This window comes from Ctenocephalides felis, unplaced genomic scaffold, assembly GCF_003426905.1.
Source record: "Ctenocephalides felis isolate EL2017-DRISC unplaced genomic scaffold, ASM342690v1 CF-g0.4_SCAFFOLD_01886, whole genome shotgun sequence".
NCBI lineage: Eukaryota > Metazoa > Arthropoda > Insecta > Siphonaptera > Pulicidae > Ctenocephalides > Ctenocephalides felis.
Window position 1 is genome coordinate 79,901,762 of NW_020538040.1, and position 17,889 is coordinate 79,919,650.

The 17,889-nt window shown below is 28.7% G+C and overlaps 1 protein-coding gene across 1 annotated transcript; it reads right to left on the reverse strand.

The window, feature by feature from the left end:
• Window positions 1-616: 616 nt before the first annotated feature.
• LOC113377322 (pancreatic triacylglycerol lipase) lies at window positions 617-13,256 on the reverse strand. Its single transcript, XM_026617594.1, has 11 exons — window positions 13,108-13,256; window positions 10,074-10,263; window positions 9,474-9,549; window positions 8,949-9,110; window positions 8,610-8,705; window positions 8,196-8,343; window positions 7,018-7,247; window positions 6,717-6,885; window positions 4,166-4,307; window positions 1,199-1,384; window positions 617-1,033 (listed from the first exon to the last, which is right to left on the reverse strand). The coding sequence occupies exons 1-11, from the start codon at window positions 13,217-13,219 to the stop codon at window positions 934-936; spliced, it is 1,611 nt and encodes a 536-aa protein (XP_026473379.1). The 5' UTR covers window positions 13,220-13,256; the 3' UTR covers window positions 617-933.
• Window positions 13,257-17,889: the final 4,633 nt, after the last annotated feature.

Sequence of the window (17,889 nt, forward strand, 5' to 3'; positions counted from 1 at the left end):
TTTAATTTCCGAAACTCGTTTTGGCGCCCCCTAAGGCGTGCGCCCGCATTTTTTGCATGCATCGCATGCAAGGCAGGACCGGTCCTGTATATATATATATATATATATATATATATATATATATATACATATGCGTGTATGTGTGTGTTTAATTTGTTTTCTCGAAACTAAAGACATTTAGAATCATAGAAATGATAAATATATTTTATCAGAAATATATTTACAAATACAAATATCTAATAAACACATACCCAAAGTGCATAGGACAGTAATTTCGACGCGTTGCATGTATTTCACGGAAGGTAACCGAAATAACTTTTTTGCCGACCTAACAGTGTTTTTACCATTTGAAGGCTTTGGTGTATACGATTTGGGGCTATAATTTTAGGCATAGATTACACTGAAAATAAGAATTATGGGTACCATTCTCGTATCCGTCCCATTACATAAAGTAGTACAAATTCCAATATAAAATAATTTAAATAACCAGTGAATTAGAACTACAATTCCAATCGTCTCGTTTAATGACATTAATTTACATATCATTTTTCCACACTAGTGCTACAGAAAGTATTGCACAAAATAATGAATAAATTAATAAAAAACATCTTTCTTGTTTAAATGCACCGATGTCTCATATTTTAAATATGCTATCAATATGATAAATATTTTTAGCGCAATCGTATATTTACATAATAAATAACGAAAGAAATCATGAATTCAATGCCGACGCTTTCATCTATTTCTCAGCTTTATGAATTCAATATCAAAAACTGTTTGTAAAGGATAAAATAAGATTATACAATGAAAAGTAGTTTACTTATGATTTGTGTTAATCATAAACTGATTGCCGCAAACAAAATGAATACCCGTTGGTACCATATGCGCTAATTGTAAGTTATTCATAAACATTTGATGAACATCAACAACTTTTTAAGGTGTAATTTCTGTTCCATTAACGCAATTGCTCTCTTGCATCAGTACTGGAACTGCATTCACAACTGGATTACCAAAAGGAGAACACACCCGTATTCTATAAACAAATAAATTATTTAACACTATATGCAAACAAGAACATTAAACATATAATAGCAATTGAGATGTTTGACGATCTAAACTTTACCAATTAATATTAAATGATAGTAACCAATCGTAATTTGGACTTTAAATTCAAATTTTGATAATTAGTTATGATTACCTCGTTCTATATTCCATAGATTCAATAGTGACCCATGATATATAAATTCTAGGTTTTGCCAATATTCTCCATGTGAGTGGATTTATGAGACTGGTTTGATATTCCCAAATCAATACCGCAGATTTCAATTTATTTATATCTCTTCCTGGTACTACAACAGTATGTTCTGATCCAGGACTATAATATCTAAAATCATAATACATATTTTTTTTATTTATATATATATATATATATATATATATATATATATATATACGAGGTGTGTTCAAAAAGTACCCGGAATTACTAATAATTAAATTTCGCGGGTCTGGAGTGTCTGATTGTCAAAATTTTTTTTTTATTGTGTTGGTATACATGCCCCTAAAGTATGATGAAATTTTCAGCTATATTCACTGTTTACTTTGTCTGTGGTAGTCGCTAAGGTTCGACGTGTTTTTCTGAGCTCGGCGATTTTTACAATGGAAGAATTGAAAAGTCAAAGAATTTGTATTAAATTTTGCATAAAAAATGAAATAAAGTGTTGCAAAGTGCAAAAATTCACCAGATATGGCTCCGTGTGACTTTTTCCTATTCCCAAAGTTGAAGAGACCCATGAAAGGACGGCGGTTTTCCTCGATTGAAGAAAATCGCTGAGAGTGCTCAAGGACATATCAAAAAGTGAATATCAAGGGTGCTTCGAAAATTGGAAAAAACGCTGGCATAAGTGTATTATATCTGGGGGGGACTACTTTGAAGGGGACCACATTAATGTAGACGAATAAATAAATATTTTTTTGAAAAAACGAAAATTCCGGGTACTTTTTGAACAGACCTCGTATATATATATATATATATATATATATATTGTAGAGCTTCGAACAAAGAATCAAAAAGTACCTAATAAAAAAAAAAATTTTAAAAAAATATTTCTTTATTTATTTACTGTTTATATTACACCCTGGTAACGGAGGGGGGAGAAAATGCAGCCGAGGTTTTTAAGAAAAACAAAGACAGATTAACCGATTAACCGTTCTGCCTCGTGCTAAAAACTGCTACCTTCTTTAGAGGCTGTTTTTCTCCACTTTATACTGTTTCTGTAGTTAATTTATATCACTGCGCGACAAAAATGGCACTTTTATTTTTTTCTCGAACATTTTTGTTATATCTTCTTAGAATTGCACGCTGATTTCAAATATACGTTCCGTTTTTCCGTAACAGCTCTAGTTTTCGAGTTTTAGGAAGCTACCCCAATTAGTCATTTCGGTTACGAAGTTTAACGAATAAATATGAGTTTTATCTGCTGTTTTTGGTATGACTTCGACCCTAAGATGTTGTGTGCATAATTTGGGTAGTTTTTGTTACATCTGTGGTCAAATTGCGTAACGGCATCGTTTTTCAATCACTTTAAAACTGAATTGCGCAATAAAGATAAAACATGAGTGCTTCATACTATGTGAAAAAATTGCGTAGTATGTTTACATTATTATCCAGAAGAAAGAAAATGCTATAATTTTTAATACTCCCGTCATTTAAAAAAACTCAGAATCGCCAACGACGATTGTTTCTTCTGTGCGGTAAATACCAATGAAAAAAATCAGGCAATAGAAGCAAATAGTCATAACCACAACCCCAATGGTATTGAGGTCTACTTACGATCAGCGACACGACTATCCATGCTAATGATGAACAACCTAAAACATCAACATCTTCTGCCTACCATGTAATGGATGTAGGAAACAACATTAAAAGAAAAGACAGGAAGAAATAAAAACTGATATATTTGATGTGATTTATTTGAATTCATTACCCGCACTCTTATTCAGAACGATTTTGAGAAAATCTTGGAGATATTATCGAAGAGCAGGGTATCCACCAAGACATCAGGACTTTGGAGGAGCGATATCATAGAAGGTGGGACATCCACATGATGGCTAAAAATTGTTGGAGCTTAAGACGGAATCAGTCAGACCTTGTCCATGCTCGAAAATCATATAAATAGACTTTTGAAGGCATAAAATGAAATACAGTAGAGCCTCGATTAACCGGACTAATTATTTTAGGTTCGCATTCGGATAATCAAAAATCCGGATAATCAAATGTATGAAGAACAATGTTGCATGTTTACTAAAAATAACAAATATATATATATATATATATATATATATATATATATCAAAGGAAATAATGTTCATTAAAAAATTGAAGCTTCCTTATGCATGTTTATACAAAGTTTCTTAGATTACATTACATACATATACTAAACTGCAGCATTAATCATGCAAAAAATTCGAATTGTAGGTATGTACATACTATAAATTGGTCGCGGTTGGGAGTCCGGATAATCGCGAATCCGTATAATCAAGGAATAAACGAGGTTCTACTGGATGTTGTATTTTTTATTGTGATTTGAGGCATAACTAGCATATTGGCATATTTCAAAAACTAGAGCTGTTAGCAAATTTCTATTGCTGTTTTCGGAATCAGCGTCCTTGAATTATTTAAGAACCATTATAACATCTCATTATAACATTTATAATTATTATTTGAAATTTTTACAGGTCCTGAACGCACCGGCCTAATAGTCCTTTACTGTACATAAATATTTGCATAAAAGAGTTTTTCAGAATGCTTTGTAAGAGTTACGCTTATTAGGACGAATTTTGGTGTCCCTTAAATGTCATACTAAGCGGATTCTACTGATGATTATTGAAATGATCAATTAAATATGCGATGATTATAAAATTCATTTCCTAATAGTATTTTGAGTAAATGGAAGATTTTTGCTATCGACTATATTATATAAAAGCATTATTATTATTTTAGTACTCCATATAACCGTTGAAAAAATTGCGTTAAAATTGAGTATTTATAAAATGCGAATTGATATATGCGTATAAATACACTCTAGCAGGCCAAGAAATTCTGCTTATCATAAATGATTTATTGAAATTATCAGTTAAATATGCTATGTTAATATAATTCACTTACTTAGTATTTTGGGTAAGTGGAATTTTTTCGCTATCAACTCCTTTATCTGATCTCAATAAAATATAAATTGTTCCGACTTCTCCCCCGTGCATAGCGCTGTCCATGCTATCTGCTATCTTGACAGTGATGCGGTAATGAGCCTCTGAAATCACCAAAATATACAATTATTTAAAAAAATCAATTATTTAAAAAACATAAAATTGGTACCCTAATTCACAAAAACTATCTGTTAAATAAGGCTTTGAACTAATTCTCACTGCAAAGGTATGCATACTAATACTTATTTGCATCATTCCTGAAGTTTTAAGGCAATTAATGTTTTTATACTAAACTAATTGTAGATGTTGATTTTTGTTGATAGTGGAATTTCGCTTAATGAGCATAATCCGTTTTTGTAAAGCAAAACATTCGTTATAGACAAGAACGATTGTTTGCATTGCTTTTATTTCACTCGGAATTTTCTTGGAAATTTACTTTGCCACTAGTCCAAAACATCAATTTATCTCTCTTCATGCAAAACATATTATTTTTGCAATTAATTCTATTTGATAGGTGAATTATTCGTTATAAGAGATGCTCGTTAAGCAAGATTTCATTGTATTTTTTCATATAATAGCTAATATTTCGTATATCATTAACTATCGTATAAGTAATATAATATATTATCAATAAGTAAAAAAGCGGAATTTTTAGTATTAATGGATACAGTATATCGTAGAATAAATTACTGGATAATTGAATTACACTGTAGTACCATAAAAAGAACTAACATTGAACAAAAAATTAATTGTTGCTATTATTTGAATATATATATATATATATATATATATATATACATATATATACATATATATAAATATATATATATCTTGATAGTTTTTTCGACGTTGAAACATATTTCAAAGTAACTAGCAGCCCATTCGTCGAAATAAAAAAGGTATAAAGTATAAAAACATCATTATCAACAACATCATTAATAATAGATTAATTTATTTACAAACGAATTCCAATAATTCAATTTCAACCTCTTGTTCAAATTCATTAGCTTCCTCTTCCACCCAAAACAAAGGAACTATCTGTTTGCCTTTTTTAAGCAATTTTTCGTATTTTTTAAAAAAGTTATTTTCTTCAGAAGGATTCCGATTAGTTTTTAGTTTTGATAATACTTTTAATTGCCTTTTTTCGATTCTTAAGTCTGGAACCCTGTCTGATAGGGTCACCGATTCTGTTTACAGGTTGGATTGCAATGATTGCAATATGTGTTATATTGGAGAAAGTTCCCAGTATATTTATAAGAGAGTTAATCAACATATTTATAATTCAAAAAATCCAAACCAATTCAAAACGATGTTTTCAGATCATATGCTCAATCTCAATCACACTTTTAACACTTCACATCCTGTTATTCTTTATATCGAAAAAAATAGTGACCTTAGAAAATTTGCTGAATCCTTTTTTATTTCATTAAATTCCTCCTCTTGTGTTAACAAACGCAATTCATCCCACCTTTTACATGATAGTTACCAGATAGTTATTGATTTTATTAAAAAAAACAAAAAAATAATTTGCTTATTTCCTTTATATTATTTTTTTTACAATTTTGTTTTTTTTGTTTTAACTTTTACTTGGTTTGCTTTTTCCTTTTGATCAATCCCAGTTCAAACTCTGTATTCGATGCGTTTCTCATGCCTCGTAGAATTTGTCCTTGATGCGTCCCCTCCCATTCCTATCAACACGCCTATTGAAATAATTCAGTCGAGTCTAGATGCTCGGTATGGGCGTGCTTCTAGCTTCACAATGATGTATTTCATAACTTTTAGTAAAATTAGTTTTCAAATCTTTTAGTTATACATAATTTTTCTAAAAAATGTTTTTTTCTAATTGTTATTAAGTTTAATTTTTAAAATAAATTTTTGTTGAGTGTTTTTGTCCTGTGGTATGTATAATGTTTCTCTATGCTTTAATTAATTTTTATTGTTGTTTATATTAGTTAATAAAATTTTCAAATTGTTGTAGTTGCTGAATGATGACACGCATCTTGTGTCGAAACGTATAAATAAAAGTTTTTATACTTTATACCTTTTTTATTTCGACGAATGGGCTGCTAGTTACTTTGAGATATATATATATATATATATATATATATATATATATTTATATATATATTATATATATATGTATATATAATATAATATATAATATAATTTATAATATAATACAAAATAATATTATATATAATAAATAATATATCTATATAATATAATATATAATATATATAAATATATATATATAATATAATATATTATATATAATATATATAATATATATAATATAATATAAATATATATATATAAATATATATGTATATATATAAATATATATATAATTATATTTATATAAACAAATAACATAGTTCTAATGATATGCTGCAAGCCGGCTGACATTAGAAATTCTTGAAATTATTTTTTTCTGCATTAAATTAAATAAGATGTACTTCTATTTTTTGGTAATCTTTTTGATCATAACACAAATATGATAAAAAAATACTTACTGCAAAACGGTTTTTGACTTCCGGTCATCAAATAGGTTGAAATAGATTTGCTGCTTGTCAGCTCTCCACTGTCAACAAGATGCCTGTATGACTTATATCCATTGAAGCCAAATTGAAGACAACTTTGCCCATTTACTCCGCATTGGAAGCATTCTCCAGTTTGCAAAGTCTAGGAATTTTATATTAATAATATAATGCAATATAATTTATATTAACTTCCAAGATTTGTAATAAAAATTAACAGCATAAGAAATTACCTATTAATAATTAGGGTTAAAGCAATAAATTAAATAAATTTTACCTCATAGTTATGGCACGCTATGCTTAAAAATGGGCATGATGGTGAAATACTTTCAGTAAAATACTCATAGCTTCTAAGATGGTTGCAACCAAAGAACCGTCTCATTCCCCGGAAGAAGGAACCACGTTCTAATGTAATATACTGCAGCATACCTTGATCACAACCAGGTTGCTTGGATCCGCCATTTGGATAGTAGTCGACATGACCTATCGGAGAAGACATTCCAAGACCTAAAAACATAAAGTATAATTTGCTTTTCATATAATAAAAATACATATATTTATAATAGCGATCGATATACCAGCAGGGCTTCCGCGTGGCAAAGTGGTTACAGCTTCCAATCAAAAGCCCAAGCAGTAGTGACATTGGTTTACACTTAAAAAAATAGATTGAAATATGTTTCCAAGTGAAAATAGGCCTTTGGGGTATTTATGCAATATAACAATTAAAGAGGCTACTAAGGAGGTTGCTTTCTTATATATAACGTACACAAATAAATAAAAGCTATATCTGTATTAGTTAGGATAATTGATGGCTTGCCTTAATCCATATGCAAACAATCCATCAAAAAAGCATATATTTTAGTAGAGACAATTCACGAAATATCTGAAAGATCTGATTGTTGTAACTACTTTCAAAAGAAAAATTAAATGTAAGATTTAGAGTTAGTCAACAGAGTACAATACAATACAATATAATTGATAACAATAAATAATTACATATTGTACGTAAATTATTTTAGAAATTGCCCTGTTGAAAAATAACACTTTTGACGATTTCTGATTTTTGATTTGTCGGTCTATTATTTAGAATTTTTCCATTTCCAAGACCTCGTACATTTGATACAAAATGTACGATTCGATTTATAGTTTATATATTCTGTACATATACTATATTATATGATAATCATTTTATATTATACCATATTATATATATATATATATATTATATATTTATATTATATATATTATATATTTGTAATATTATATATTTATATTCTATATTATATTTGCAGTTTATTTTAGATCGTTTAAATCTCGATAAAAGCACGTCATGAGTGCTCTGTTATTGAGAAAAATATAAGTTAATTTCAAAAACACTCTCAGTTGTTTATAAATAATATGCTGCATAATTAACGAACACAAGGTGTAAATATGTTTAACATATAATTAATTTACCTCCGCTTATAAATGGAGATGCATCGCTGTGAACGATATCGACGAATTGTGCATCGTCGCGATCAAGGCGAACAATTGTATCAGTTTTAGCAAAATGTGGCTCAGCAGGATCTAATCCTGTGATTCGGCCAATTCTGACTCCATATTCCTGAATAAAAATAAAATTTTAAAATCATAACATATACTTTGAAATACAAAATTTGTTCTAAGAACATGAAATCATAAACAACAAAAAAGGAAGTAGTTAATCAAATAGTTTTACGAAGTATATTATATTTATTGGTAGATATATATTTCAATCGATCAATGGTTCGAAAAATCATCAAAAACCCTAAGGTAATAAATACACGGTTTTAGTGATAGGTACTAAGCAAACAAGATCTGAATAGATTTTATTATATTATAAAAAGTCACCTTAATTGTTGTGGTGCCCGCGTAGCCAGCTAGATGTGCTCCCAAGGAATGCCCAATGATATGAACATTGTCCAAATTAGTCATTTTATATTCATTCTGTAAAGAATATGGACTTGAATAAAAGCCGATTTACATATAATGCTCTATAGCATTACACATCAAGGCGTTCTAGCACTTGCATAAAGAATTACACAAAAAAAATTTGAAACAATGCCAAATTAAACGAGAAAGAAATTTGGTCTATAAATATAATTAGGTAATTCTTCGCAAATGCAGAAAAACCTTCAAAATATCACTGTGGCGTTATTATCATATATGAATCTTTCATTATGATCGAACCTTGATTGCTCCCAAAAGATGACCAGTCATTGTTCCGACAAGTCGAATATTGGCAACCGCTTGCGTGTAAGGCGGACTCGAGCCGTCTTTCCAATCAATCACGATCACAGTAGCTGTTTCACCTTCCGGCCTGTTCAACAACTCATATGCCATTTTGTGAATCTTAAAATGTTTACAGTATATTAAAATATATGTAACAATTGTTATTCACATAAGCAAAATATTTAAACATTTCCGTGAAACAATTATCAAAAACAGTTGCGCAGTCACGTATAACGAAAGCATCTGCTTTAAGCTGTACCTCGATTTCATGATTCGTGAACGTAATTATTCTACACTTTATTTGCCCAAGTTTCACAAAATGCACATTAAAATATGTTTAGATTTCAAATAATTCTTACGAACTTCAATTTTCATTTTAATATTTTTTGTAAGTTTATTGAAGTAATTTATATAATCTCGATTTTCATCGTCGTTTTTATTGATTTTATTACATTTTTAAATAATTATTTCTTATTTACATACCCAAGGCTTGCTTCCTGCTTCCATGTATCCATGAGAAATAAGATATATGCTTCCATTGCGATTTATGTTTGCCGATCTAAAAGTATACACAATAATCAAAATATGGTCTATTTAAAAATTGATTGTAATAAAAATTATTAATATATAATGATAGTTAATGATAAATAAATAATAAATTTGTAATATAAATACTATTCTACAAAAAAAGTGCCTTCTACACGACGTTGCCGAAGGCAAAATAGAAGGACTGAAAGGATTGGGAAGAAGAAGAATGCAGATGGTTGACGTCATAAGAAGAGGAAATACAGAGAACTGAAAGCCGAAGCACAAAACCAGGAAGCATAGAAGCAAAAGTTTGGAAAAAAAATGCATAAAAACGAATAAAAAGAGTGGTCATTATAATTAATGGTAATAAAATAAAACGGTAACGGGAATGATAAACAAGGGAGGGGAAGAAAATCGTTGATTTTGTGGTGCTCTCACACAATGGACCTGCCTTTGGGCAGACTACTATTTATTATGTATACTATAAATAATTCTAACTTATTTCAAAATACAAATAATATTTTGAATACATTGCGGAATTAAATATTATGTCACCTAATTGTTCCCGGATCATACAAATCGAGAAATTTTGGATGCTCCAAAGTATTTCTTGTAAACAGTGCAAATCTAGGATGAATTTTTTCAGGAGACTCCGGAAATAAGCTAACCGGTCGACTTTCTGTGATCCAAGGGTACGAAATATCAAAACAGCCATAAGGTTCATAGCACTTTGTCTCACCGATATCTAATAATATAAAACAATATTTATTACAAATGCGCATTTATTAATTATTCATATTTATATTATCAGCATTGACTATATAATAAAAATTTTCAATAAATATTTAATTTCTACAAGATTCGTTCCATAATTGGAGAGACTTGGGTCATTGTTTATTATGGCGACCAAAACTGAATTTATTAATTGAAATTTATTAAAATTTATTAATTTTAATTTAGTGGAATTGAAATTATTCTTAAGTGATAACATGTTTTATTCTTTTGTTTTCTGTACGAGCATGAGCTTTGGCATTGCAAAACAGTCAATAATATTAAAAACATTTTAACAAAGGTATATAATCAATAAAAACTTAATCAATGTATTTGAATTGATCAAAGTGTTGAACAAGATTATGATTGTCGTGATTGCTTGGTCGTGAGGACCTAAATGACTATGAAGTAGCAGACGGCACAAAATAAACCAACACCATCGAGGAAAATTCCATTGAGGACTCTAACAAGAATGTTAACAAAAAGATTGTGTTCATCGTATTTAGCCAGCACTTCGACTAAGATGTAATTGCAGTAATTTTGCGACATTACCGTAATATCTATTCGTTAAATTAAATTTGCTTTAAACATTTTGGACAAAATTTTATCTTTAGAAGTCCAACACAGTATCGTTTATTAAAGAATATTAACGGGTGTCACAACTTATCTATATATTGCATATTCATCGGTTCATTCAAATTGCAAATTAGTGGTGTATATCAACGTGCCTTAAGGCAAAGTGCTGGAACTTCTCGTGCAAAAAAATTTTTTTTTAGAAAAGATTAAACTTTTATATTGTTTAAATTTTCAAAGAATGAGATTATTGAGAAATTTTTAATTTTTGAAAAAAAATGAATTTTTGGGGAAAAAAATGTTTTTTTTATTTTGAAATATTTTAGAAATTTTGATAAACGGCGTTACGGAACCCATAGAAATTTAAGAAACTTGATACACATTATTAAAATTTTCGTAAAATATCTGATAATTCCTTATCAATACAAATCGAATGTTTTTTTAATTATTCAAATTAGGTTGATCGGTGTTCTCGAGATCGTCGACAAAAAATTGTATCCGCATACACACACATACATCCATTTTTTCTAAGATATGCTAAAATGCTCAGAAACCTTTCAAACGTAAATATATATAAAAGTTTTCGTTTTCGATTTTTTGCGATTACTATAACTTACCCCATGGGAAGTTAATAAGAATGATTATTCTGAGGAAAAATAAGCGGGATGAATAATCGTATCGATCGATTTGAATGATATGTGATTGGCGAGTATTGAATGTTTAAATTTATTGCGTCGACATCTATATTTTTGGCAGCCAAAATTGCTCGCTCGCGTTTTCACAAAATATCATTTAAAACAATCAACACATGCTGTGCATTAATATGAAGATTATCTATAAAAAGATTAATATGAAGATTATCGATAAAAATTGGCTTTTATTAATCGATAGTCATTTTGATAAACAGCATTTATTTTAGATAGAAATTATTCGTTTCTCTGGTTTGTTTGCGGACTACGAGATCTTATAGTTAGTAGGCGATTTTCAGTAATAGTTTGTCATAACACTTCTTTCAATTTGAAGAATATTGGATATTGATTTGATTGAATATTGTATTTGAAGAACCTAAAATATAACGATATTCTCGGGCGTTCTTTGCATTAGATGAAGAAGTAGTTTTTCTGACCTATACGAACTTTGACAAAGATTAGACGTTTTCTTTTTGCATTTTATCAAAAGAACGGCATCAAACAATTCGGAAGTAAAAAAATAAATAGGTTTACATAATTTACATAACAAAAAACAATATCGATGCTAATTATTATATCGTCTATATTTTGATTATTAACTAAAATAGTTAAGAAGTAAAAATAAAATTGATAATGTTTGAATAATTAATATATATATATCGATATTATTGCATTAAAAAATAAAAACAGTGCAATTCAGATAAGCAAAGATATAATTCAGATTAAGCAAATATTATTAAATTTTAATATTCTTTTATAATATCTATGTAATAAGCTATAATCTATATAATAGACTATATTCATAAGCAGAGTTTAAGCTAAAGGCTATGTAGAGCAATTCAGAATAATATATATAAGAAATATTTTCAATATATATATATATATATATATATATATATATATATATATATATCTCTCCCTATCCGCCTTCCGCTTTTTTGCTCTTGGTTTATAATACAAAAAGGCGGAAGGGAGATATTTGGCAACCTAATATATATATATATATATATATATATATATATATATATATATTGGAAATATTTCTTTGGCATTCAAAATCTCTGTGATTTTTCACATTTTTATATTACTTCTCTAACAAGTACCTGGTAATTATTTCAATCGTCAATATGACAAATATTACATTTGATATGTATACATGAATTATAATTCCAAACTTTAATATGTAGTAAATATTTTATATTTATGAAAAGCTTTATGAATAGTAATTCATTTTTCAAGTTTTCATTATGATCAATCAAATTGAAGTAACGTAGTTGTAAAACGAAATTTTTACTAAATTACAAGAATAGTAGCTCAGAAGATCTATATTCTATATGTAATATGCACAAGTTTTTGATTAGCTGCAAAATATTAATTTTTCATTACAATTTTTTAGGAGAAATAGAACCAAAACGATGTGAATTCATGAATAATTCGTAAATTAAAATCACGTTCAATTTATATCTAAAACTATGTAACTATCTAAATTTCATATTTTCACGTGCACCTTTCTCTCTACAGATTAAAAATTTATTCCAAAAATAGGTCGGGCATACCATTATCCATCCTCGTGTCATATAATGAATTACTTTCCATCGGATAATCTCCTGGATTTTGTATTAAATAGAGAAACGTTTGAAGAAATACCCCTGTTCCGTTTTTTAACATTTTTTTAAGTTTATTTGTTGGATCACTAGTAACACTAAACTTTTATAAATTTTATCTTATTTTTAAGAATTTTTAATCACTCAACTATCAAAATTATGAATTCAATGTTTTCCACAATTAATCACTCTGCGAACCAACTGCAATAATCAGATGCTGTTAATGATTTATAAACACTTATAGCTTACACACTTAACAGTTCCAAATAAATATTTAATATTATATATATATATATATATATATATATATATATATATATAATGTATATGTGATCGGTTTACGTATAGTGCCTGTGAATATTAGGTTATCAATGAATGAATGAGTTCCGTTTTAGCGCATACATTTTCAAATTTCTGGCAGTTTCATATGACAATATAACTATATTTTAAATACTATTATTGTCAATTTTAATACATCTAATTAAAATATAAAAATTAAAAAATATAAAAACTATAACAATTTTAAATTTATAAATTGCTACTCTTTTCCATTACTGATTTAAAAAAAATGGTTGCTGCAAATTCTTGCCTAAATAAATTTTCCGTTTTTCAAAATTTGTCCGTAAAATTTTTATTCAAGCACTTTCAAATATTTTAAATAAATAGGATTTATTTGAACATTAGTTTCGGAAAATTGTGCAGCAACTAGAATAACCACATATTAGCCTTTTAATATTTTTGATCACTTATATCAAATACTTATTATATATAATTGTATGTTTTAATATTATATAATTGCGCAGTTGAAATTGATATAAGTTGATAACGATTTTAATATTACATAAAAAGCCTCTATATCAATATAGAATTTAAAATTATTCGACTAATACAACTAATTCAACATTGTACACTAATAGAAAGATGGCTCAAAATCAATTTATTAAGGAAGTAAAAAACATATCTAAAGAATTTTAATCTAGTCGCCAAGGGTCAAAGACATCAAGAAATTTCGAGAATAATAACAAAAACGCCAAGGGTATTCCTTATCAAACACATTCCGTTTCTTAAATATAGGAATTGATATAGTTTACCTATAAATATCTGACCATTATTATTTAAGCAAGAAAAATGATATTTCAAAATTAACAAAAAAAATTTTTGCAAACAAGAAACTTTTAACCCTTGACCATATGATGTTAAATGGAGCGCAATGACGTCGACGACGCTAGACGCATCAATATATTATTGGACATTAGACTATTTTTAGTTAACTAATTTTAATAACAATTTGCAATTCTGACGCGATTTTAAACGATTAATTCAAAATATTTTTTGTGTTTATCCTGATATTAAATGTTTAATTTGTAATTAGATATTTTGAAATATTTTTTTCTCGTGAAATAAATTTAAATCATACGCGTAAATCATAAATCAAAGATAAACACATTATATATATATATATATATATATATAAATATATATTTAATGAATTTTACAAATCACAATGTGAATGTATTCGTCGAATATGGGGAGTTCAAATGCGTCATCGGATTCTAAAACAAGACAAATATGCAGACTGTTTCATCGCTACATAGACAATCTCGGTTGCCCTTTGAACTGTAATCTTGTGATAATAAACTTCGTAACACAAGCATTTAGAATAATTTTGTTACTGGCGCGATCCATATTTCTCTTCCTGCTAAATTTTAAATGTAAACGAATAACGGCACACTGCACTTTTTATCATGAGATCAACCGTTTTATCCAAAGCTTAAACGTAAGCGTAATTGGCATTTTGCCTTAGAACAGAACTTTCAGATAAAAAATTTCACAATTAACTATGAAAAAACGGCCAGGCTGATCTTTACTAAAAACTATAATTAGCACGATCCCCGACTAATAGATTTAAAAAATTTGAAACCGTTTTAGAGCTTGTCTACAATGTGGACGAAAAAATTTGCACTTTTCTTCTAACTATTAAAAAAAATGGCTATTAACTATTCAATCATCGCGAGTCCTTATCGAGTTTTATCCAATGGCTTTTAAATTTTTGAAATCGGTGCAACCGTTATTAAAACAAAAAGTCAAACTTCGACTCACATATACACACTTTTCATACTTTTTCCAATTTTATTCTCCAGTTCTCTCATCTCACTCCACTCTAGTTTTTAAGTTCCTAAACAAGAAGTTGGTTTGCTAGAAAATCTGGCTCACTAATTTTAGATTTTTTAAACGATTCAAGTCATTGTTAATATCGATATTAACAATGACTTGAATCGTTTAAAAAACCTAAAATTAGTGAGCCAGATTTTCTAGCGAATAAACTTCTTGTTTAGGAACTTAAAAACTAGAGTTATAAATAAACAACCTGTAAAGGTAAAGATTAGAAGTAGGCTTCTAATTCTATTATAAGAACTAATCTTATTCATGTTACTTTACAGAGATATCTCGTACTTCCCGTTACAGCTTCTGGATTTATTTCTTATCGTTAATCCATGCACAGTTTCAATTGTCTTAATTATTCAATTTAATCTACAACTGTATTATGCACAAGACTTTTTCAAACCGTTATCCGATTTTGCAAACTTTCACAGTCATATTGTATTGTTTCTTTTTGACAAGAAAGATCTGATTATTCAAATATATTTATAAGAACCTTTTCCAACATTCAAGACAACCCCGAACAAAAAAAAGATTTCGAAACAATTACTGCTGACTTTAGCTTGCTTATTTTATTTATTAGGACTCGATAATTTGACATGAAATATAAAAAAAATAGAGAATTCAATCCCAAACTGTAATTATATTGCTACAATTTTGCGGAATTTTTGGCCTGCCCTTCGCAATTAAATGTTTTAAAAAACTTGTTTAGCGTTTAAAATCAAACTTAACACGGTTAATGGTCTACGCAAGCCCCTGAAATAATTACAGGCATACGAAACGTTGACTTATAAAATATGAAAGAAAAAATGAGAAGAAAACCCCGAACAAGATTTTATACGAGGCTCCGCCAAAACACGCTACTAGTTTCATCAAGCGTGAGTTTTGAAACTGGCCATAAGTGACCCCATAATATGCGAGAAAGCGCGTAAAATTGAAATCGCTGGATGAATCGTTTTATCGCCAGATCACTGAGAAATCAACTTTCCGAACTGAGACATTTCTAACTTTTAATAATCTAATAATCTCTAATCTTTTAATAATCTAATTTTTAATAATTAATGGCAGTTAAATTGTTTTCAAGAAGGAAACTTGTAATGATGGTAAAGCAAGTAAATAAAGACTGACCATCGTGGCTAGTGCCAATTCTGCTGGGTCAGAAAATTCACACTACTGGTCAAAAGTGTGGGTCCACTTCACAATCCTGTTGAAATGTACAAGAAACCATGGTTTTCTTCGTTCATTTTTTAGTATCAATATTTATGAAAATGTAATCACTGTTTATACAAAATATGTCAACTCACAAAGAAACCCGCAAATATTTCTCTACATTTTTGATTTTTTGAAATATCCGTCTTTTGCTCGAATAACAGCAGCGCATATTGATTCCGTCGTTATTTCATTCCAGCGATTTTGTAGGGACGTCCAAAGCTGTTTTGTATTAGTTGTTTGCAATTTTCTCACTCGTCTGTCCAACTCGTACTCGTATCCGGCGACTGAGGAGCCCATTCCATATATTTGAATTCTTTCTGCTTTTCTTAGGCTGCTATGTAATCCCGACAAAATTTAGAAGGGTGCTTAAGATCATTATCTTGCTGGAAAACGAATCCGCGAGCGACTATTCTCTTCCCACACGGAAAAGCGTGCCGTTGAACAATGTTGTGGAAGACTGTTTTTTGTCCATAATACCATCAATTTTCACAATGTCCCCAGCAAAGCATCCCCAGACAAACACTGAACATCCACCATGTTTGATTGCGGGGATCGCACATAGGCTAATCATGCGTTCGCTAACCAATTCGCAAACAACTCAACTTCGCGCGCAACGTCTACGAAATTACAGCTGCTTATTAATTATAATGTCACTACATAAATAATATAATTTATAAATGAATAATGATACCTACATATACCAAAATTAGAATATAATACCTAATTGTTATAGTTAAGGGTACGTTATTTCATCTATCCCGTGTACGCATTTTTGGTCCGGTTCTGAAAAACCGTTTTTACTGTATACATTATGGCGATCGTAATATAAGTAATAACTTTAACATATTTTCTAATAGATTTATTGGGAGTCCATAAAAAATAAATTTACATATAATATTAAAGCACTTATCCAATGACAACTAAAATGCTGTACACCAACAAATTAACATTTTTCCATTGATAGCAAAATATGCTTTCCATTTCATTAAATAATCCAGATTATACAAACAAGATTTTTAAGAATATATATTAAACACATTTTCATAAAAAGTAGCAATATAACCAGCGATTAATTACAATCCGAACATTATGGATTGATAGAAAACTGAATTTTAAAATTTTAAATATATATGGGCTATAGCAGTCATCTACATATTTAAATCAATTTTTAATTAATTTAATAAAATATAAATGTAGTAAATAGATTAAAATATATACAATTAGTTCATTCTGTACATTTAAAATGTAACATTTCATAAGCACTATAAAGTAATCCCCTTGATATATATATATAAAAGCTATATTACACTCACACAATGTGTTATATACAAACTTCAATATGATTCTGTTTTACAATTTATA